At 43.1% G+C, this 21,236-nt stretch overlaps 1 protein-coding gene across 1 annotated transcript; it reads right to left on the reverse strand.

Moving 5' to 3' along the window:
• Positions 1-4,781: 4,781 nt before the first annotated feature.
• LOC130356553 (raniseptin-2-like) lies at positions 4,782-20,875 on the reverse strand. Its single transcript, XM_056558240.1, has 3 exons — positions 20,834-20,875; positions 14,402-14,482; positions 4,782-5,082 (listed from the first exon to the last, which is right to left on the reverse strand). Exons 2-3 carry the CDS (start codon positions 14,473-14,475, stop codon positions 4,848-4,850), a joined length of 309 nt encoding a protein of 102 aa, XP_056414215.1. The 5' UTR covers positions 14,476-14,482; positions 20,834-20,875; the 3' UTR covers positions 4,782-4,847.
• Between the last annotated feature and the right edge of the window lie 361 nt (positions 20,876-21,236).

Consider the following 21,236-nt stretch of genomic DNA (forward strand, 5'->3'; position numbering starts at 1 on the left):
ACATCTCTATTAAAATTACCTTTTTGTAGGGCCCCTTAAGAAACAGGTCAGGGGCCGGAGAGGTCAGGGGCTGATTGGAGTAGAGACGTCATGTGCCCCGCGCAGGCACACACGTGACGTCTACTTCAGTCACCTGACCTGTCTCGGCCTACGTCCCCACGCGATCTGCAGCATCCAGTGACAGGACTCACGCCTCACACCGTTGCATCTGATCCCCGGCAGGGTAAGTAAACTGATGAGAGGTGCAGGGGGTGTTATGGGGGGTCACAAGAGGTGCAGGGGGTGTTATGGGGGTGATAAGAGGTGCAGGGAGTTATGGGGGTCAGAAGAGGTGCAGGGGTGTTATGGGGGTCAGAAGAGGTGCAGGGGAGTTATGGAGGTAAGAGGTGCAGGGGGGTTATGGGGATTATGAGAGGTGCAGGGGGTTGTTATGGGGGATCATAAGAGGTGCAGGGGGTTATGGGAGAGATAAGAGGTGCAGAGTGGTGTTATGGGGGTCATAAGAGGTGCAGGGGGTTATGGGGGTCATAAGAGGTGCAGGGGTGTTATGGGGGTGATAAGAGGTGCAGGGGTGTTATGGGGGTGATAAGAGGTGCAGGGGGTTATGGGGATGATGAGAGGTGCTGGGGGGTGATGAGAAGTGCCGGGGGGGGGGGGGTGATGAGAGGTCTAGGGGGGTTATGGGGATGATAAGAGGTGCCGTGGGGGGGTGGGGTGATGAGAGGTGCCGTGTGTGTGTGTGTGTGTGTGGGGGTGATGAGAGGTGCAGGGGGGTTATGGGGGTGATAAGAGGTGCAGGGAGGTTATGGGGGTGATGAGAGGTGCAGGGGGGTTATGGAGGGTGATGAGGAGAGGTGCCCCCCGCACCTCTCCTCATCACCCCCCATAACCCCCCTGATTATAGTAGTGATGAGGAGAGGTGCTGGGGGGGGGGGGGGGTTATGAGAGGTGCCGTGTGTGTGTGTGTGGGGGGGGGTGATGAGAGGTGCAGGGGGGTTATGGGGGTGATGAGATGTGCAGGGGGGGTTATGGAGGGTAATGAGGAGAAGTGCAGGGGGGTGATGAGAGGTGCAGGGGGTTATGGGGGTGATGAGATGTGCAGGGGGGGTTATGGAGGGTGATGATGAGAGGTGCAGGGGGGTTATGGGGGTGATGAGATGTGCAGGGGGGTTATGGAGGGTGATGAGGAGAGGTGCCCCCCCGTGCCTCTCCTCATCACCCCCCATAACCCCCCCTGATTATAGTAGTCATGAGGAGAGGTGCTGGGGGGGGGGGGGTTATAGTAGTGATGAGGAGAGGTTTGGCGGGGGGGGGGTTATGGGGGTGATGAGTGATGAGGACACAGAGGTTAAGAGGGGGTGTATATGTACATATGATGTGTATGCATGTGTGGCAACATTATATTCAGTGGATACAGTGTGGAGCAGCATTATATTCAGGGTACTGTGTGTGGCAGGATTATATTTAGTGGGTACAGTGTATGGCAGTATTATATTTAGTGGGTACTGTATGTGGTAGTATTATATTCAGTGGATACAGTGTGTGGCAGTATTATATTCAGTGGATACAGTGTGTGGCAGTATTATATTCAAGGTACAGTGTGTGGCAGTATTATATTCAGTGGATACAGTGTGTGGCAGTATTATATTCAGGGTACAGTGTGGGGCAGTATTATATTCATGGTACAGTGTGTTGCAGGATTGTATTAAGTAGGTACAGTGTATGGCAGTAATATATTCAGGGTACAGTGTATGGCAGTATTATATTCAGGGTACAGTGTGGGGCAGTATTTTATTTAGGGTAGACTTTCTGGCAAGGTTATAATGATTACTGTCTTCATGCAGATGATGAGGATCTGCTGACAAAGTGAGGAGCCAATGATTTCTGGATGTCAGACTCTGCAGAGAAGATGGAGCTGGAGGAAGACCTGGTCTCTGGACCAGATGAAGAAGAAAAGATAACAGAAGGCATCACTCAAGTCAGAAGACGTCACTCAGGTCACTGATATAATTGTGTATTCTCCTGATTGTCCCATCAGAGCTGTAGTCACTTGTAAGTTCTGCAGTGATGATGGGTAAAACTGCATCCAATCTGTGTCTCTCCAGCTGTTACAAAACTAAAACTCCCATTGCCAGAGGCTCTCTGGACATGATGGGAGTTTTAGCTTTCCAACAGCTGGAGAACCACTTCAACCGAGGTGATTGGTGGGGGTCTCAGCAGTTGGACCCCCACCAAAAAAATGGCACTGGGGAGGGGGGCAGGGGGATGGGTAGGGAGCCCCGAGGTAATTTTTTGCATCGGGGCCCTGTGGTTTCGAGCTACACCTATGGGGGCAACTATTAACAGAGGGGCCTACCAAAACTATATGGAGCCCCCTATATAGTTTGGGTGGGCCCCTCTGTTAATAGTTGCTTCCATATAGTTTTGGTAGGCCCCTCTGTTAAAGGAGTAGTCTGGTGAAAAATAACTTATCCCCTATCCAAGGATAAGGGATAAGTTATCGATCGTAGGGGGGTGCAAGTGCTGGGACCCCCCTTGCGGGGCCCAGGCAGTTTGCTGGAAGCTGTACCCTGCAGGAAGCTGCGGCCGGCACACCCCCTCCATGTATCGCTATGGGGTACATGGAGGGGCGTGTTGGCCGGTACTCTGTGCGGGGTACGGCATGCCCCCCTTCCATCAGTGCAGGAGATAGCGGGGGCCCAATGCTCGAACCCCCAGTTATCTATAACTTATCCCCTATCCTTGGATTTTTTTACCAGACAAATCCTTTAATAGCACAGTGTCATATAACACCGCACTCTGCTCTAATCTAATTAGAAATATATAATTAGAAAATAAAATAGTATTGGGGGCAGGCCAGGGGGGGTTGGGGGGGGGGGTGCCAGGCATTGAACTGTGTGAGGTGCCCCGAAATTTCTGAGTGCGGCCCTGATCACTGGTATACTGCAGCCTACGATCTAATCACTGGTATACTGCAGCCTATGAGCTGATCACTGGTATACTGCGGCCTACAAGCTGATCACTGCTATACTTGCCTATGAGCTGATCACTGGTATACGGCAGCCTAAAGCTGATCACTGGTATACTGCAGCCTATGAGCTGATCACTAGTATACTGCAGCCTACGAGCTGATCACTGGTATACTGCAGCCTACGATCTGATCACTGGTATACTGCGGCCTACGAGCTGATCACTGGTATACTGCGGCCTACGAGCTGATCACTGGTATACTGCGGCCTACGAGCTGATCACTGGTATACTGCAGCCTACAAGCTGATCACTGGTATACTGCGGCCTACGAGCTGATCACTGGTATACTGCGGCCTACGAGCTGATCACTGGTATACTGCAGCCTACGAGCTGATCACTGGTATACTGCGGCCTACGAGCTGATCACTGGTATACTGCAGCCATCCATCTGTTTTGGCACTTTGTGTCTTCTATACTGTAAAAATAACTTTTCCCACAGTTGCCAAAAGTCAGAGAGGAGTGGCCAGGGATCTACAATGCCCCGGGGCTTCCAAGCCTCTCTTCTCTGGTGTCACAGCACCGCCCTAGTCTGGCACACAGCTCTGTTTCTTTCTCAGTCAGTGAGCAGTGCCAAGGTGATGCTGTGATTTCGGAAAAAGAGATTGCAGATCCCTGACTACGCCTCTCTGACTTTTGGCAACTATAGATAAAAGTCATTTTTACAGCATACAAGACGCAAAGTGCCAAAACAAATCTATGGTTGCAGTATACAAGTGATCGGCTTGTGCTGTGCTGATGGGTTATTGACCTATTTTTATGTGACAGTTGCTCTTTAAACAATTATGAGGGAGATTTATGAAAGCCTATGTAGAGGATGCTACTCTCATTTTTAAAAAGGCCTCTGATTGGTTGCTATGGGCAACTCCACCACTGATCTTCTGCACAGGTTTTCATAAATCTCCCCCTATATAGCTTAGATTTGGACCCTGCATTTGTGTTATGGCCTTCAGCTGTGATACAGCACAATTCAAGATGGAGAACTTTGGTCATGTGACCCATGGGCCCCATTTTTATTTTTGCCCAGGGCCACAAATCAGCCCTGTGTATGACTTACAATCCCCAGGAAGCAGGAAGAAGACCAGTATTGGAGAATCAGGACACCGATATTGGGGTAGCTGGGGAACATTGGAAGGTGAGTTAAAGTTTTTTTGTTTTTGTTTTTGCAGCCGGGGCACAGAGGTAATGGAAAAAAGTTCAGCACAGTTTTCCTTTAGATCTGTTGGTTTATTTGCAGAGAACTTGGGTGAGGCAATGGGGGTGGGTGGGATTTATCATTGTTGTCTTTTGAAAGTGTGCTTTGAAGTCATTTGTTTTTGCTCCAGTTTTGCTAATGTGCAACCTATTTATCATACTATCGTGGGGGGGGGGGGGGGTGTTAAGTTTGGTGCACATAAGCAAGAAAACAACAAATCACTTCAGAACACCATTTTGTATGATTCTTCCTATTCTCTGCGACATTTCTGCACAAAAAGTCGCAGTTGCAAAATTGACTTTTGTAATATTGTTTGTAGCATTTTGCTTGCAGCCAAGAGTGGCAAAAAAATTGCTTTGGCACACGAGTAACATTTCATGTGCCAGATATACATGAAAAAAAAAAAAAGGCAATGATAAATATCCCCATGTCCTAAGACTTCTTTAATACTGAAAACCTTTTTTATGCAATCATACTGGATATAGATATATATTATACATAACACATAGACATGGCATATTGAGCATATGTAAAAAGACAGACCATTATATCAGTTTAATATGCTTTAATATAGATCTAGCACAACTAATAGTAACTGTTCTTAGAGATCAAATATTACATTTTATTAACCAAGAAGACCTCCAACCAAACCGGTTATAGGGTCCAGCAAACCTCTCTCCTCTTCATCTCCCTCATTTTCTTCGTCTTCGTCTTCTTCCTCATGATCATCTCTTTTCTCCTCTTCTTCTTCTTCCTCACTATCGTCTCGTTTCTCCACTTCTTCCTCTTCACTATCATCTCTTTTCTCCTCTTCTTCCTCCTCACTACTATCTCTTTTCTCTTCTTCTTCCACTCTTTTCCTAGGTAAGAAGACAATATATATGTGTGAATTATATATATATATATATATATATATATATATATATATATATTTGATAAAAATGTAACTAATTGTTCTCATATTGTCAATCAATGGGATTTATTTTCTTCTCCTGTATGGTTCTGTTGGGACATACAGAGGTCCCTAATCTGGTGCCAACCAGTGACAAATTCAAGTGGAAGTAAGGCCTTGTTCTCACACAGTTTTTGGGCTATATTCAACAGGAAATTGGATGTTTGTTTACTATTAAGTGCTCTCTGCTGACCTCTGATGTCCATTTTAGGAATTGTCCAGAGCAGCATATGTTTTCTATGGGGATTTTCTCCTTCTCTGGACAGTTCCTAAAATGGACAGCAGAAGTCAGCAGAGAGCATTGTGGCCCTGACATAAGAGAAATCCAAAAAGAAAAACAAAAGTAATTTACAAAAGTAATTTACAAATCTTTTTAACTTTCTGGCACCAGTTGATCTAAAAAAGAAAAGTTTTCCATGGGAGAACCCCTTTAAGGCTCTAAAATGAATTCCTTTTAGAGTATCCATCATGATGCTCTGGCAAAAGGATATGTGCAAACTAGGGACTTTTGCGCATTTTGACTCCTGATCGCGTAATGTCAGACCAAGTATATGGCAAGTCTGTCAAAAGACAGAGTAAAAAAATCCACTTTTTACTCTCACTAGAAAACAAAAAATGTAATGTAACCTTTATTTGTAACCATTAATAAATCTAAGCCAAAACCAAAAAGGTTAAAAACCCAACAATACTGCACTAAGATATTAAAATCTATGGTTGCTATGCCAGCATACAGTATACATAAGAAATAACTTGGCACACCTGCAGTGTGCGCCCTGGAATTAGTATGTAGTGCCGTTATTTCAACATTTTACAGAGTCCCCCCCCCCCCCCAACATGTTTGGTCACCTAAGGGACATCCTCATTGCCCCATAACCTCTGAGGAAGTCACTTTGGTGACGTAACATGTTAGGGGGGGCTCTGTAAAGTTTTCTAATAACAGCACCATACACCACTAACTCCTGAGCGCACACTGCAGGTGTGCCCAGGTTATTTCTGATGCGTTCTGTACACTGGTATAGCGACCGTAAATGTGAACATACCTTAGTGTAGTAGTGTTGGGTTTTGAACATTTTTGGTTTTCATTCCGATTTATTAATTGTAACAAATAAAGGTTACGTTTCATTTTTTGTTATATAATGAGAGTAAAAAAAAGTGGGTTTTTGTACACTGTCTTTTGACAGCATTGCCTTAGTTTATTAATGTCTGTTATATCCACCTCTCATTTGGGTATTTGTGTGGAGCTTTTAGGTTCTACGGTGGAAATTATTTATTTTTTTAAATAAACTGGTGCAGAAAGTTAAATAGATTTGTAAATTTCTTCTATTTAAAAATCTTAATCCTTCCAGGTCTTATCAGCTGCTGTATGCTACAGAGGAAGTTGTAAAGTTCTTTTCTGTCTGACCACAGTGCTCCGGGTGACACCTCTGTCCATGTCAGGAAGTGTCCAGAGCAGGAACAAATCCCCATAGCAAACCTCTCCTGCTCTGGACAGTTCCTGACATGGACAGAGGTGTGTGCAGAAAGCACTGTGGTCAGACAGAAAATAACTATTCAACTAACTATGCAGCATACAGCAGCTGATAAGTACTGGAAGGATTAAGATTTTTATATAGAAGTAATTTACAAATCTGTTTAACTTTCTAGCACTGGTTGATTAGAAAAAAATTGTTACTCCACTGGAGTACCCCTTTAAGGATGTAACCTATTTTGACCTTGCCCCATTTTTCAAATATGACACCCCACATATTTGATTTATTTATTTCTGGCAGGTGAGAAAGGTATGACATCAGTGATTAAAAGGTACATGTGCTAAAAATTTATCACTAGGCGAGCTGGATTTTTGCCACCCTAGACAAAAGCTAATTTTGCCGCCCCTTGACGCTGCACATTGGCTCTGCCCTTTGACATGCCCCACCTTACTACTAGGGTGAAACACTGTAACTAACCTCCTCCTCATGTAATCTCCTTACTGTTACTGCTTGTGCTCCGGCCGCACATGTTGGCCACGAGCGCATATTCCCTGCTCCTGTCGGGGCTGGGATTTGCATCGCGGGACACCTGCATGCGAATCCTGGCCCGTCACTTACCACACTCCTCTGCCACCTCCTCCACTGTGTCTCAGCTCCGGCGTGCATGTCCCCGCGTGAAATTTAAAGGGCCAGTACGATCATAATTATGTGTAACACCTGACACTACTCTATATGTCCCTGCACCTTCCACACTTCTCTGCCGGATCTTCAGTGCCATTTGCCTGAGAGAAAGCATTCCCATTGCCTGTTTTGCCATTACCGTGTATGCAGACCTTCCTTCTACATTTTTTGACTACGAACCTTTGCCTCCTGCCTAGACCTTCTACTGCGTTTGACTATGCTACAGCTTCATCCTACGGTACCACGCCTTGCCCAGTTACCTGTGTGGTGGAGCCGTGTCGGGGGTTGCAACCTGGGTGTCGCCTACCGCAGCAAGCCCATCCTGCCTTGCGGCGGGCTCTGGTGAAAACCAGCGGCACTTTAGACTCCGCTCCCTGATACGGTCCGAGTCATCTACCACATAGGTGGAGGATCCACTTACAGCTTCGTGACAGCCTACATCCAGGAGCGCGACAATTACTACTGGAGCAACACACTGTAACAACGTCCTCCTTGTGAAGGTGCACACGATTTCAGGATGCTGGATGGACCTGACCCACCTGCCTGCCTCCGAGGTGGCTCTGCACTCCTCCAGCAGGCTGATATCCATATTATTATGGTACTGGGGGGGGGGGGATGTGGGTGCTTTGAATAAGTGGGTGCTTCAGATGCTGGATGACTACTAACTTTCTTGCTGTGGGCAGAACGGTGCCCCATCAAGAGGACGCTCTAGACAGCTGCCTATTTTGCCTATAGGCAGAACTGGCCCTGTCTGACACGTGATTTAGTGCATATCTGTTATAAACAATAAAGCAAAGCTGAACATAGTTTTGGAAAGTGCTAGATTATCCCTGTTTGTTTGTATGCTTCCTGCTACATACCTGGCTGAGTACGGATCCATTCACTAGGTGAGCTGGACTTTGGTTTACTCTATACAATTAAAATGTGTCTACATGGCTAATTGCAATGGTACTACAGTTGTATCAAAACAATGTTTCCCTATGGGTATAAGAATAAGAGGCTTTTCATATCATGAGTCAGGGTATACACTAACATCCTGTCAAAAAGGGATGCCTATATATACCACAGTACGGTCTGGGGTCCATGGAGTTTAATGGTCCAAACATTCAACTTTGCAGTGGAAAAATGAAGCAGTTGCTCATAGCAACCAAATAGATTGCTTCTTTTATTTTTCAAAATTAAAGCCACAATCTGATTGGTTCCCATGGGCAACAGCTCCTCATTTACTCTGTAAAGATTTTGATGCATTTCCCCCAAGTGACTATTTCTTGGCCATATCCTGCACATAATTCCTTTTTTTAGTAGGACTAAAACCGCAGCAGACCGTGCTTTGTAAACATATGTGTGATAAATAACCTGAATGTAGTCAGTAGTCGACTACGTTTTGGCCATTACACTCAATGGACCTGTTGACCGTATACTGAGGTATGTGTCGACATCCCTTCTTGACATTAAGTCGATATACATATAACCTGAATGTAATTTGTTTGTTTCAAACGGTCTTATTTTCTGTGGTGGTGTCACAATCACACCCTATCGGTCCAGCCAAGACGCTAGAGAGAGTGTGATGGTGCAAGGCTTAAAGCTACCAGACCTCTGGGTAGCCACTACTAGTCCCAGCAAGTCACCAAATTAACCCATTGATAAACATGTTTCACCAGAGCTTCCTTCAGAAAGGTGAGCTCCTATATTTAGAGATCAAAGACCAAAGCTGATTAACTAAACATTTAATCTGAAAAAAAGGTATCACAGTGCTACGTATAAAATAAACAAATGACATACAGGTACAGAAATATATAAAAGAGTTCAGCTAGACAAGTTCAGAAAACAAAAAGAAAGTCCTTACAGCATAATGGTATAGTAGTCCTTGTAAGTCAGAGTCCGGCTTTAGCTTAGGATGTCTTGTTAGCTTTTGCCACAGGCTGCACAGTTTTATAGTGGTTTTTCTGGAGGGAGAACTCCATTCCCCCCCCCCCCCCAATCCCTTATCTTAGTTTATTTTATGATGGCCAGAGTGCCTGACTTCAAAGGAGGTATAACAGAGATAGACAGACCCCCAATAATACTGGAATACACAATAACAAATACAGTGATCCCTCGACTTACAATGGCCTCAACATACAATAGTTTCAACACACAATGGTCTTTTCTGGACCATTGTAACTTGAAACCAGACTCAACATACAATGCTACAGACAGTCCAGATCTGCGAAACATGTCAATTAGAATGTGCATTCACTGGGTAAACATCTGTATTATTGAAGAGTAAGCACTGTATTCCTGTCTGGTAGCGCCTCCCTACAGTACAGGGAGGTATTACATGTTCTGTACTACTCTTTACCTGCGCCACAGTTAGCTGCTCCTTTGGACACCAAGTAAGGGTGGCTCCATTTCCTTTTTTTGGGACATTGTGTAACTGTATAGGACCCTGAAGAAGTACACAGACTCCCAGCAGCTCTTTCTTATTTTCATATGTAAGGACTTGCTTTATCTGCATTAGTTATCTACTTATTTTTGTTTAATCCTCACTTTTTCCTGTTTTTGGATGACATTTTGGTGGCTTCAGAACCAATTACCAGGTTTCCATAGAGTTATGGTCTCAACATACACTGGTTTCAACATACAATGGTCATCCCGGAACCAATTAATATTGTAACTTGAGGGACCACTGTACACATTCTGAATGAACCCTCACCCATGTCTCAGATTATACATTATACACAAATACAATTATAATACACATGTATGATTCCATAATCAGGCCTTGGACCTGACAGGTGGTATGAAGTTTGTTTCTCAAAGAACATTTTGGTCGCAGTCATGGTAATGCCACAATTTTACAGTGACACATTGACATGCATGTAATTAAATACTGCTATGTAATCCCAGGTTAATACATGTCAGAATTTTGTTCCTAATATCCAGAAACAGACCTACAAGTAATCATGTTCAGTAAGTTCAATTCCCAGGCTGGTTGTTAAAGGGAAACTATCACTAACATCATACTGCTCAAACCCCAGGTAGCATGAAACTCTAACAAGCTCCCTTATCACAATGATCTACGATTCACTCTAAGTGGCTGCACCATTTCAGAGAAATAACAGTTGTAACTTTGGCTGGAAATTGGACTCTGAGTCATTAAAGGGGTACTCCCGTGGAAAACTTGTTTTGTAACCTGTTCAGGACGTGGGGCGAATGCATACGCCCTGCATCCCGAGTCCTTAAGGACGTGGGGCGTATGCAGATGCCCGTGGGAATTCCGGGATGCCTGCTGAAATCATTCATCAGGCATCCTGGCACATCGCCAAGGGGGGTCCTGAGCCCCCTCCCCCCCATGTCGGCGATCGCAGAAAATCGCATGTCAATTCAGAAATACGATTTTCTGCTATTCGGGGATGATCGGGTCTCTGGTGACTCGTTCGGCCGGAAAATAGGGATGATCGGAGCAGCCCCGATCATCCTGAGGGATAGGAGCGAGGTTGCAGTGCTGCGATCTCCTCCTATCCCCTCCCATTGGTCAGAATTGAATTCTGACCAATGGCAGCGCACGACAGGGGGTTGCCATGGAAACCCCCCGCTCTGCCCACCCCTGGATGTCGGGCAGAATGGGGGGAGAAGATGGAGGCCGGTACCTGGAGGAGAAGATGCGTGGGGACCGGCGATCATCGGTGGCATCAGCGGAGATCACAGCGCAGGTAGGGAAGCGACGGTGGGGGGGGGGGAGGGGGGGAAGGAAGGGGGCAGTAAAGTGATCTTTACTGCTGCCCTTCTAATGGTTGCCAAACTGCAACTCCCAGCATGCCCAGACAGCCTTTGGCTGTCTGGGCATGCTGGGAGTTGTAGTTTTGCAACATCTGGAGGGTCACAGTTTGGAGACCACTATTACTATTACTGCAACTCTCAGCATGCCTAGACTGCCCAGGCATGCTGGGAGTTGTAGTTCTGTAACATCTGTCACTCCTGATATTGCAATTTTCATGAAAATTTTAAAAATTGCTGCTATACTTTGAAGCCCTCTAATTTTTTCAAAAAGTAAAAATGTCATTTTATGATGCCAACATAAAGTAGACATATGGTATTTGTGAATCAATATAAAATTTATTTGGAATATCAATTTTCCTTACAAGCAGAGAGTTTCAAAGTTAGAAAAATGCTAAATTTTCATGAAATTTGGGGATTTTTCACCAAAAAAGAATACAAGTAACAACGAAAATTTACCACTAACATAAAGTAGCAAAAAACAGCAAAAGTTCAAAACGAGAGACAGGTGGCCAAAGAAAGCAAAACTAATCCTAAATATTTTTTTTGATATATAAATGCAAAAAAAACAAGGACAGAGCATGTAGGACCCCTTAATAATGCTAATGGGGAGGTTGTCACGGGCGATCAAGAGAAGGCGGAGCTACTGAATGGGTTCTTTAGTTCTGTATATACTAAGGAAGAAGGAGCTGACATTGGACAGGTCAGTGCTGGTAACACATCATGTAATGTACTGAACTGGCTTAATGTAGAGATGGTACAAGGTAAGTTAAGTGATATAAATGTAAGCAAATCCCCAGGACCGGATGGACTACACCCAAGAGTTCTTAGAGAGGTAAGTTCAGTAATATCTGTACCCTTGTTCATGATATTTAGAGATTCTCTGGTGTCTGGTATAGTGCCAAGGGACTGGCGCAAGGCGAATGTGGTGCCAATCTTCAAAAAGGGCTCTAGGTCTTCCCCAGGAAACTATAGACCGGTAAGTTTAACGTGCATTGTGGGTAAATTGTTTGAAGGACTTATAAGGGATTACATACAGGAATACATAGGGGATAATAGTATTATAAGTGATAGCCAGCATGGGTTTACTAAGGATAGAAGTTGTCAAACCAATCTAATTTGCTTTTATGAAGAGGTGAGTAGAAGCCTTGACAGAGGAATGGCTGTGGATATAGTGTTTCTGGATTTTGCTAAAGCATTTGATACTGTCCCTCATAGACGTCTGACAGGTAAGTTAAGGTCTTTGTGTTTGGAAACTTTAGTTTGTAACTGGATTGAACACTGGCTCATGGATCATACCCAGAGAGTGGTGGTCAATGATTCGTACTCTGATTGGTCCCCGGTTATTAGTGGTGTACCCCAAGGTTCTGTACTGGGACCGCTGTTGTTTATTTATCAATGATATAGAGGATGGTATTAACAGCTCTGTTTCTATCTTTGCAGATGACACCAAGCTTTGTATCACGGTACAGTCTATAGAGGATGTGCATAAGTTACAGGATGACTTGGATAGACTAAGTGTCTGGGCATCCACTTGGCAAATGAGGTTCAATGTGGATAAATGTAAAGTTATACATCTGGGTACTAATAACCTGCATGCATCGTATGTCTTAGGGGGGATTAAACTGGCAGAGTCACTGGTAGAGAAGGATCTGGGTGTACTTGTAGATCACAGACTACAGAATAGCATGCAATGTCAGGCTGCTGCTTCCAAAGCCGGCATGATATTGTCATGTATCAAAAGAGGCATGGACTCAAGGGACAGGGACATAATACTCCCCCTTTATAAAGCATTGGTACGGCCTCACCTGGAATATGCTGTTCAGTTTTGGTCGCCTGTACATAAAAGGGACACTGCAGAGCTGGAAAAGGTGCAGAGATTCGCGACTAAACTAATATGGGGCATGGAACATCTTAGCTATGAGGAGCGATTAAAGGAGTTACAATTGTTTAGTCTTGAGAAGAGACGTTTAAGGGGGGATATGATAAACGTATATAAGTATATTAATGGCCCATACAAAAAATATGGAGAAAAACTGTTCCAGGTTAAACCCCCCCAAAGGACAAGGGGGCACTCCCTCCATCTGGAGAAGAAAAAGTTTAGTCTAAAGGGGCGACACGCCTTCTTTACCGTGAGGACTGTGAATTTATGGAACGGTCTACCTCAGGAACTGGTCACAGCAGGAACAATTAACAGCTTTAAAACAGGATTAGATACATTCCTGGAACAAAATAACATTAATGCTTATGAAGAAATATAAAATCCCATCCCTTCCCCAATATCGCGCCACACCCCTACCCCTTAATTCCCTGGTTGAACTTGATGGACATATGTCTTTTTTAGACCGTACTAACTATGTAACTATATGTAACTATGTAAAGTAGAATATGTCACGAAAAAACAATCTCAGAATCAGAATAATCGGTAAAAGCATCTTAGAGTTATTAATGCTGACGGTGGTCAGAGGGCTGCGTCCTTAAGGTGAAAATTACCTGCGTCCTTAAGGGGTTAAAATCAACTGGTGCCAGAAAGATAAACAGATTTGTATATCACTTCTATAAAAAAATCGTAATCCTTCCAGTACTTTTTAGGGGCTGTATACTAAAGAGAAATCCAAAAAGAAATGCATTTCCTCTACTGTCATGATCACAGTGCTCTCTGCTGACCTCTGCTGTCCATTTTAGGAACTGTCCAGAGCAGCATATGTTTGCTATGGGGATTTTCTCCTGCTCTGGACAGTTTCTAAAATGGACAGCAGAGGTCAGCAGAGAGCACTGTGGTCATGACATCCGAGGAAATGCATTTCTTTTTTTGGATTTCTCTTTATTATACAGCCCCTAAAAAGTACTGGAAGGATTAAGATTTTTTTAATAGAAGTGATTTACAAATCTGTTTAACTTTCTGGCACCAGTTGATTAAAAAAAAAAGTTTTCCACGGTAGTACCCCTTTAAGACAGTACCCAGTGGCTTGACAGAGAGATATCTTAGTATTTCCGAATAGAGAGAGATCTGTTTATCATTTAGGGCAAGCAGACTACAAATAGGTTACCCTTAAAGAGTTATTCCTACTTCCATATAATGAGAAAATACCATCACATCATCTTTCATTTAAATAGGGCCTGGATGCAGTTCCCTGCTTAGAGAATGTCCGAGAGTACTGCTGAGCAAAAAAAACAAAGGAGCCACAGCACTAAAGCAGCATTGCCATCTCTTCATTTCTAGGATAGGTGGGGGTCCCAGCCATCAGATCCCCACCAGTCATGAAATTATGGTGAATACTACTGAGAAGTCCTAATTTTATGTGAAAAACTACTTACTTTTCTTCACAGATGGACAGTGAAACTAATCCAAGGAATAGTACAAGGAAAAGTGATTTCTTCAAGAAAGTCATGGTTGGTCTGTAAAAAAAAAATAAAAAATAAAGGTATATTATTTATATTTAGCACAAAATATACTCAAAGTGGAAATAAATATTTTCAAATCAACTGGTGTCAGAAAGTTAAAGAGATTTGTAAATTACTTCTATTTAAAATCATTAGCCTTTCAATACTTATCAGCTGCTGTATACTACAAATAAAGTTTTGTAGTTCTTTCCATTTTGACCCCAGTGTTTTCACCAGAGTGCCCCTTTAACTAAGCAAACCTATGGAAATTTGTTTAGGGACCATTCATTACAAATCGGCCATTGTTTCTATTAGGGCAGTGTTTCCCAACCAGGGTGCCTCCAGATGTTGCAAAACTACAACTCCCAGCATGCCTGGACAGCCAAAGGCTGTCCAGGCATGCTGGGAGTTGTAGTTTTGCAACACCTGGAGGCACCCTGCTCTGGAAACACTGTATTAGGGTTTGGCTATATGCTTGTACTAGTAAGTGTAAGCCCCCACCATCTGACAAAAGGCCCATAGGGTACAATGGAAAATTCATACGGATTGCCTATTGCTTAGTACAAAAAATGTGCCTCTACACTAACACCTCATTTACCGACTGATCCCACTCAATAGTTCCCCATTATTACAGAAAAATAAAACTCATCTGAATAACCTGTCCTTGCACTTATGTTGTGAATAGGCAGGAAACATTACGTAAAGGCTTACATACATCCCTGAATTTTGGTACTTTATTCAGTGCATCCCTATTCGTATCACTAATTCCTTCTTTAAGATGGTGAGGAGAATTTTCACAAGCTTCTTGTGGCAACACCGTCCCCTCATTTGGCCTATAAGCTACTTACTCTCCCCAAGAGAGATGGCGGGTGTGCTCTTAACTGCTTGGAAACTTAAAGGGGTATCCCGGGCAAAATTATTTTATCTGATTGCGGGGGGCCTGCTGCTGAGACCCCCCCCCCCCCGATCTCCCTGCAGCACCCACATTCTTTGCGGGGACTGCATCTCTAGTTTCAGAAACGCCCCCTCCATTATTGTCTATGGGAGGGGGTGTGACGGCCATCACACCCCCTCCCATAGACATGAATGGAGGGGGCGTGGCGTGACGTCACGTCCCCAGTCCCGGAAACCTGGAGGTTTCCGAAACTGGAGATTCAGCACCCGCATAGAATGCGGGTGCTGCAGGGAGATCGCTGGGGGTCTCAGCAGCGGGCCCCCCGCGATCAGACATCTTATCCCCTATCCTTTGTATAGGGGATAAAATAATTTTGCCTGAAGTACCCCTTTAATATGGAGCCTCTTATTGGTGGCATTGGCTTGCCTTACTGCCACTCAACCTAAAAATCTGCCTCTTCATATCGCTATGGAGATCGGGATCTTGTCCTCTCTCCTCCCCTCTGTGCTGTGGCAATAGATGCCAGCTGCATCCAATTTAACAGCCCTAGCTCCTTTCACACATGCCATTCTACAGGTCCAAGGAACATTTTCTCTCAAGGAGGCCTTCTTCTCCCATCCCCCCCCCCCCCCCCCACCCCATTGACCCCTCCACCTGAGGAACCTTACACTCCAAACTTCCTTTCTTCTCTAGATGATAGACTCAGTATTGGAGACTTTCCTGTGAGTAGTTCTTTTCAGGCTCAGGATGTTCGGCTGTCATGTGCTTAATTTCTCAAAAAATATTTAACTCCCCAGGGCACGAGCTCGTTGGAAACTCTGCTAGCTTTTCCAATTCCTCCGTAAACGCCCTCTCTCTAAAATGTATGCTAGACCTATTTCTCCACATAAATACACTAAGCTGTACTGCCTTCTGAAATGGGAATCTGGACTAGGGATGATGTTTTTGGAAGAACATTCTCTATTTATCTCAGAACACTCACATGGCTTTTTTCAGTGTGTTAGTACTCAGGAGAAGTCATATAAATTGTTGACTAGGTGGTATTGCACGCTTGTGTCCCTATTTGATCACGATTTTGCACAATCTGACCTTTGTTTGTTCTGTCACCCTGAGAGGGGCATGTTCCTTCATATATGGTGGACGTGCCCAGTTATACGTACCTTTTGGATGGAAATTTCCGGATTGATATATCTGATATTGGACGCGCTTTACCACTTACTCCTGAGTTGGTTTTACTCTGGGCTCCCTCATTAGTATTTTGCCCCTCTTGCCCCTTAAAAAATTCAGTGGATCGATCAACTTTATAGGTTGAAAGAATTGGTCAGCTGGCATAATGGCACACATGACAAATTATTATATGTTTGGAAGCTTTGGATACAATATAAGTCTTCGTGAGCACTGCTTATGTGGCTCAATTTCTGAACCTGTAAGGACTTGACTTTCCTCTACTCTTCACTCTCCCCTTTCCCTCTCATCCCCCTTCTTTACCCTCACCTTCCCTATTTTTATTGTATTGTTTTTATTGGCAAGAGTTTTTCTGGACGTACTGTATTACCTCCACATGACATGTGTCTTGCTCTAATTTTCTGAAGTTTGCACTTTGTATTTACTTCTATATGTTACCTGGACATGTTTCTTCTGTGCTGTTAAGTGTTAATAATTATTAAAAAGATAGTTGACAATGAAAAGAAAAATACATACAAAAGCAGGAATTTCTGCCAAGCAGCAAGGAGTCTCTGCTCCTGTGCACTCACTGAGCAGCAAAGCAAACCCTGGGCCTGGTGCAGAGGGCCTGCCCCAACCAAAATGAGTAAATAGCAATGCACGCATTTACTTCTAAACATCCCCATTTACTTCTGGGTGGCCCAACACATTTGCTGGTTCACAGTATAGGTCTCACCATTCAATGTACAGGAGCAAGGATCTATGCCCTGCTCGTGCACAGATTCACCCAAAGTGAATTCCAGAAAATTGGTTTAAGACAAAGCTAATTTTTGGAAATGAAAAAATAAAAATGATTGTGAAAATTTTACTCATCTCTATTTTAAAATATTTTTACTGTGTGGTTAGTTTTTCTATATACTGTATTAATATGAGTAAAAAGTCTACCGTACATTACTTTTTTTTAAATAATGTTTGTATATTGTCTACTTATGTCACTTTTTGTAGAGGTTGTCATCATAAGCCGCATTCCATTTAAAAGACCAGTGTTTTCTAACCAGGGTGCCTACAGCTGTTGCAAAATATCTGTCTCCCACCCGGTGGTCGCTCCACCCATTGAAGCAGGACAGGCTCTCTTTGCACAGCTGACTAGTGATGTCATGTCTCGACACTGCAAAATGGGGAAACCCGAGACCTGAGTCATTTTGTATGCTGTTAAAATTAAATAATGGGGCAAAAATCACAGAAGAATTACGAGACCACCATTACACACAGGTACAGACACTATGGCGGAGATTTATCAAAACCTATGCAGAGGAAAAGTTGCTGAGATGCCTATAGCAACCAGTCCGATAACTTCTTTCATTTTGCAAAGGCCTTGTTAAAAAATGAAAGAAGTGATCTGATTGGTTGCTATGTGCTCCCCAAGTGGTTAAGCTACTAAAACAGGAAGACAATGGAGAAGCATTAAAAAGCTATTGGAAAAAATGACATTTGTAAAAAAACTAATAAAAGCAGCAACACTGGAGACAGAGGTTCATTGTCAAAGTAAAATGAACCCCAACATGTTCTTAACCCCTTAAGGACTCAGCCCATTTTGGCCTTAAGGACTCAGACAATTTAATTTTTACGTTTTCATTTTTTCCTCCTCGCCTTCTAAAAATCATAACTCTTTTATATTTTCATCCACAGACTAGTATGAGGGCTTGTTTTTTGCGCGACCAGTTGTCCTTTGTAATGACATCACTCATTATATCATAAAATGTATGGCGCAACCAAAAAACACTATTTTTGTGGGGAAATTAAAACGAAAAACGCAATTTTGCTAATTTTGGAAGGTTTTGTTTTCATGCCGTACAATTTATGGAAAAAATTACATGTGTTCTTTATTCTGAGGGTCAATACGATTAAAATGATACCCATTATTATATACTTTTCTATTATTGTTGCGCTTAAAAAAAATCACAAACTTTTTAACCAAATTAGTACGTTTATAATCCCTTTATTTTGATGACCTATAACTTTTTTATTTTTCCGTATAAGCGGCAGTATGGGGGCTCATTTTTTGCGCCATGATCTGTGCTTTTTTTTGATACCACATTTGTATATAAAAAACTTTTAATACATTTTTTATAATTTTTTTTTTAATAAAATGTATTAAAAAAGTAGGAATTTTGGACTTTTTTAATTTTTTTTCGTTCACGCCGTTCACCGTACGGGATCATTAACATTTTATTTTAATAGTTCGGACATTTACGCACGCGGCGATACCAAATATGTCTATAAAAAATGTTTTTTACGCTTTTTGGGGGTAAAATAGGAAAAAACGGACGTTTTACTTTTTTATTGGGGGAGGGGATTTTTCACTTTTTTTTTACTTTTACTTTTACATTTTTTTACATTTTTTTTTACACTTGAATAGTCCCCATAGGGGACTATTCATAGCAATACCATGATTGCTAATACTGATCTGTTCTATGTATAGGACATAGAACAGATCAGTATTATCGGTCATCTCCTGCTCTGGTCTGCTCGATCACAGACCAGAGCAGGAGACGCCGGGAGCCGCACGGAGGAAGGTGAGGGGACCTCCGTGCGGCGTTATGAATGATCGGATCCCCGCAGCAGCGCTGCGGGCGATCCGATCGTTCATTTTAATCGCGAACTCCCGCAGATGCCGGGATCTGTATTGATCCCGGCACCTGAGGGGTTAATGGCGGACGCCCGCGAGATCGCGGGCGTCGGCCATTGCCGGCGGGTCCCTGGCTGCGATCAGCAGCCGGGATCAGCCGCGCATGACACGGGCATCGCTCCGATGCCCGCGGTTATGCTTAGGACGTAAATGTACGTCCTGGTGCGTTAAGTACCACCTCACCAGGACGTACATTTACGTCCTGCGTCCTTAAGGGGTTAAATTACATAAATAGTAAAATTGTTAAACCTTAAATTGTCATCCCTTTAAAAGGTAATAAGAGAAAAATTATAGAGGGTAATAAGTAAAAAATGAAAAACATATTTTTCTCGATTGTATTCACATAGAAAAATTAAATGACAGAGTAAATGCAGCAATTGTTGGGGCCACAACTAAGAGCCTGCAGCGGCGAGGCTATTAACTCTTTAGATTCCATGATTAAAGTAGATTGCGAGACCTAATGCCAGTAAAATACTGGTGCCAGTCCTTTGGTAATGCTTACCACCACAGTGCAATTACGGGGTCCCACTCAGCTAACATGATGTCCAAAGGGTACTTACCTGCCTCTGTGCAATCCAGTCTTCTCTCTGAATCTCCAGATTGCTTTTGGCAGGCTAAAGAAGCAGAGCGCTGATAACACTGGCCAATACTATGCACAGCATTGAACAGTGTAAGGGTGGGTCGACCGCGTTTTTGCCTACGGTCGGGAAACCGCATACGGCCTAAAACGCAGTCGACCGGAGGCTGCGGTTCACTCCGGTCGGCTCATAGACATGCATTAAATACGGGTCCCCTATACGGCTGAGTGTGGGCACCGCAATTAAGCCCCGCCCCCTCCTCCCAGCCATATACAGGAACCGTAAGTACAAAACGTGGTGTGAACCCACCCTAAGCAATTAAAAAATTGCAGGTAATAATGGCCTATAAAAAAATTTTGAACGTAGTAAAATAAACAAAAACCTATATAAATTGGGTATTGTTGTAAGCGTATGGCCCTACAGAATATAGATAACATGTCATTTTAACCGTAAAGTGCACAGCTTAGAAACAAATCCCCTTAAAATTTGCATAATGGCATTTTTTTCTCTCAAATTTTGCCCCACAAATATTTTATTTTGCTGTACATTTTGTGGTAAAATGAATGATGTCAATACAAAGTAAAATTAGTTCTGCAAAAACAAGCCCTTAAATGGGTTTGTTGACGGAAAATTAAAAGAGTTGTGGATTTATAAAGGTGGGGAGAAAAAAATTAACATGCAAATGTAAACAATTGCTGCATCATTAAGGGATTACAACTAATTCAGCAAAATCTGTAGTACATAGTCATGGCCCATAACAGACAGAACACTGTTCTCTATCATATTCCTCTAATTATAAGACGTCTGTCTCCATAACAGGTTGTTTAAGAACATGTACATTGTTCCTGACCAGTCAATTACTCATAAGGAAATTGTTTAACAGAAAATATATTTTGGCATATTTTTATATAATTTAGAGTAACATTGTAAAATAAAATTTAGAGTTTATGCCTTAATTTTTTTTTTTTAAATTGTGGGGACATAATGTGTACTTAAAAAATAAAATAAAAAATAAAGCAGTGCTTATTAACAATACTTACCGTGTGAGTGTGATATAGAAAGCGCTGAGTACAGGAGCACAGGATAGCACAGAATGGTTTAATTCTTGGGATGCACTTGCTGGTTTATATACCATCGATTTGGGGGTTGGATATCTAATTGTGTTTATTGTTCTCATGCTCCTGTATTTATTGTGAGTCTTATGATTTAGAAGTAAGTTTATGTTAGCACATTGGGTAAACATGCAAATATTGTATCTCATGACATTTGTCGTCAGTCATGTAACACTCACTTTTCTGAAGACCGGAACTCCGGTGTATGTGAATCCGCTGGACCTGTGTGGCAGATGACTCGGACCGTACCAGGGAGCGGAGTCTAAGGTGCCGCTGGTCTTCACCAGATCCCGCCGCAAAGCAGGATGGGCTTGCAGCTGCAGGCGACACC

Source organism: Hyla sarda, chromosome 2, assembly GCF_029499605.1.
Source record: "Hyla sarda isolate aHylSar1 chromosome 2, aHylSar1.hap1, whole genome shotgun sequence".
NCBI lineage: Eukaryota > Metazoa > Chordata > Amphibia > Anura > Hylidae > Hyla > Hyla sarda.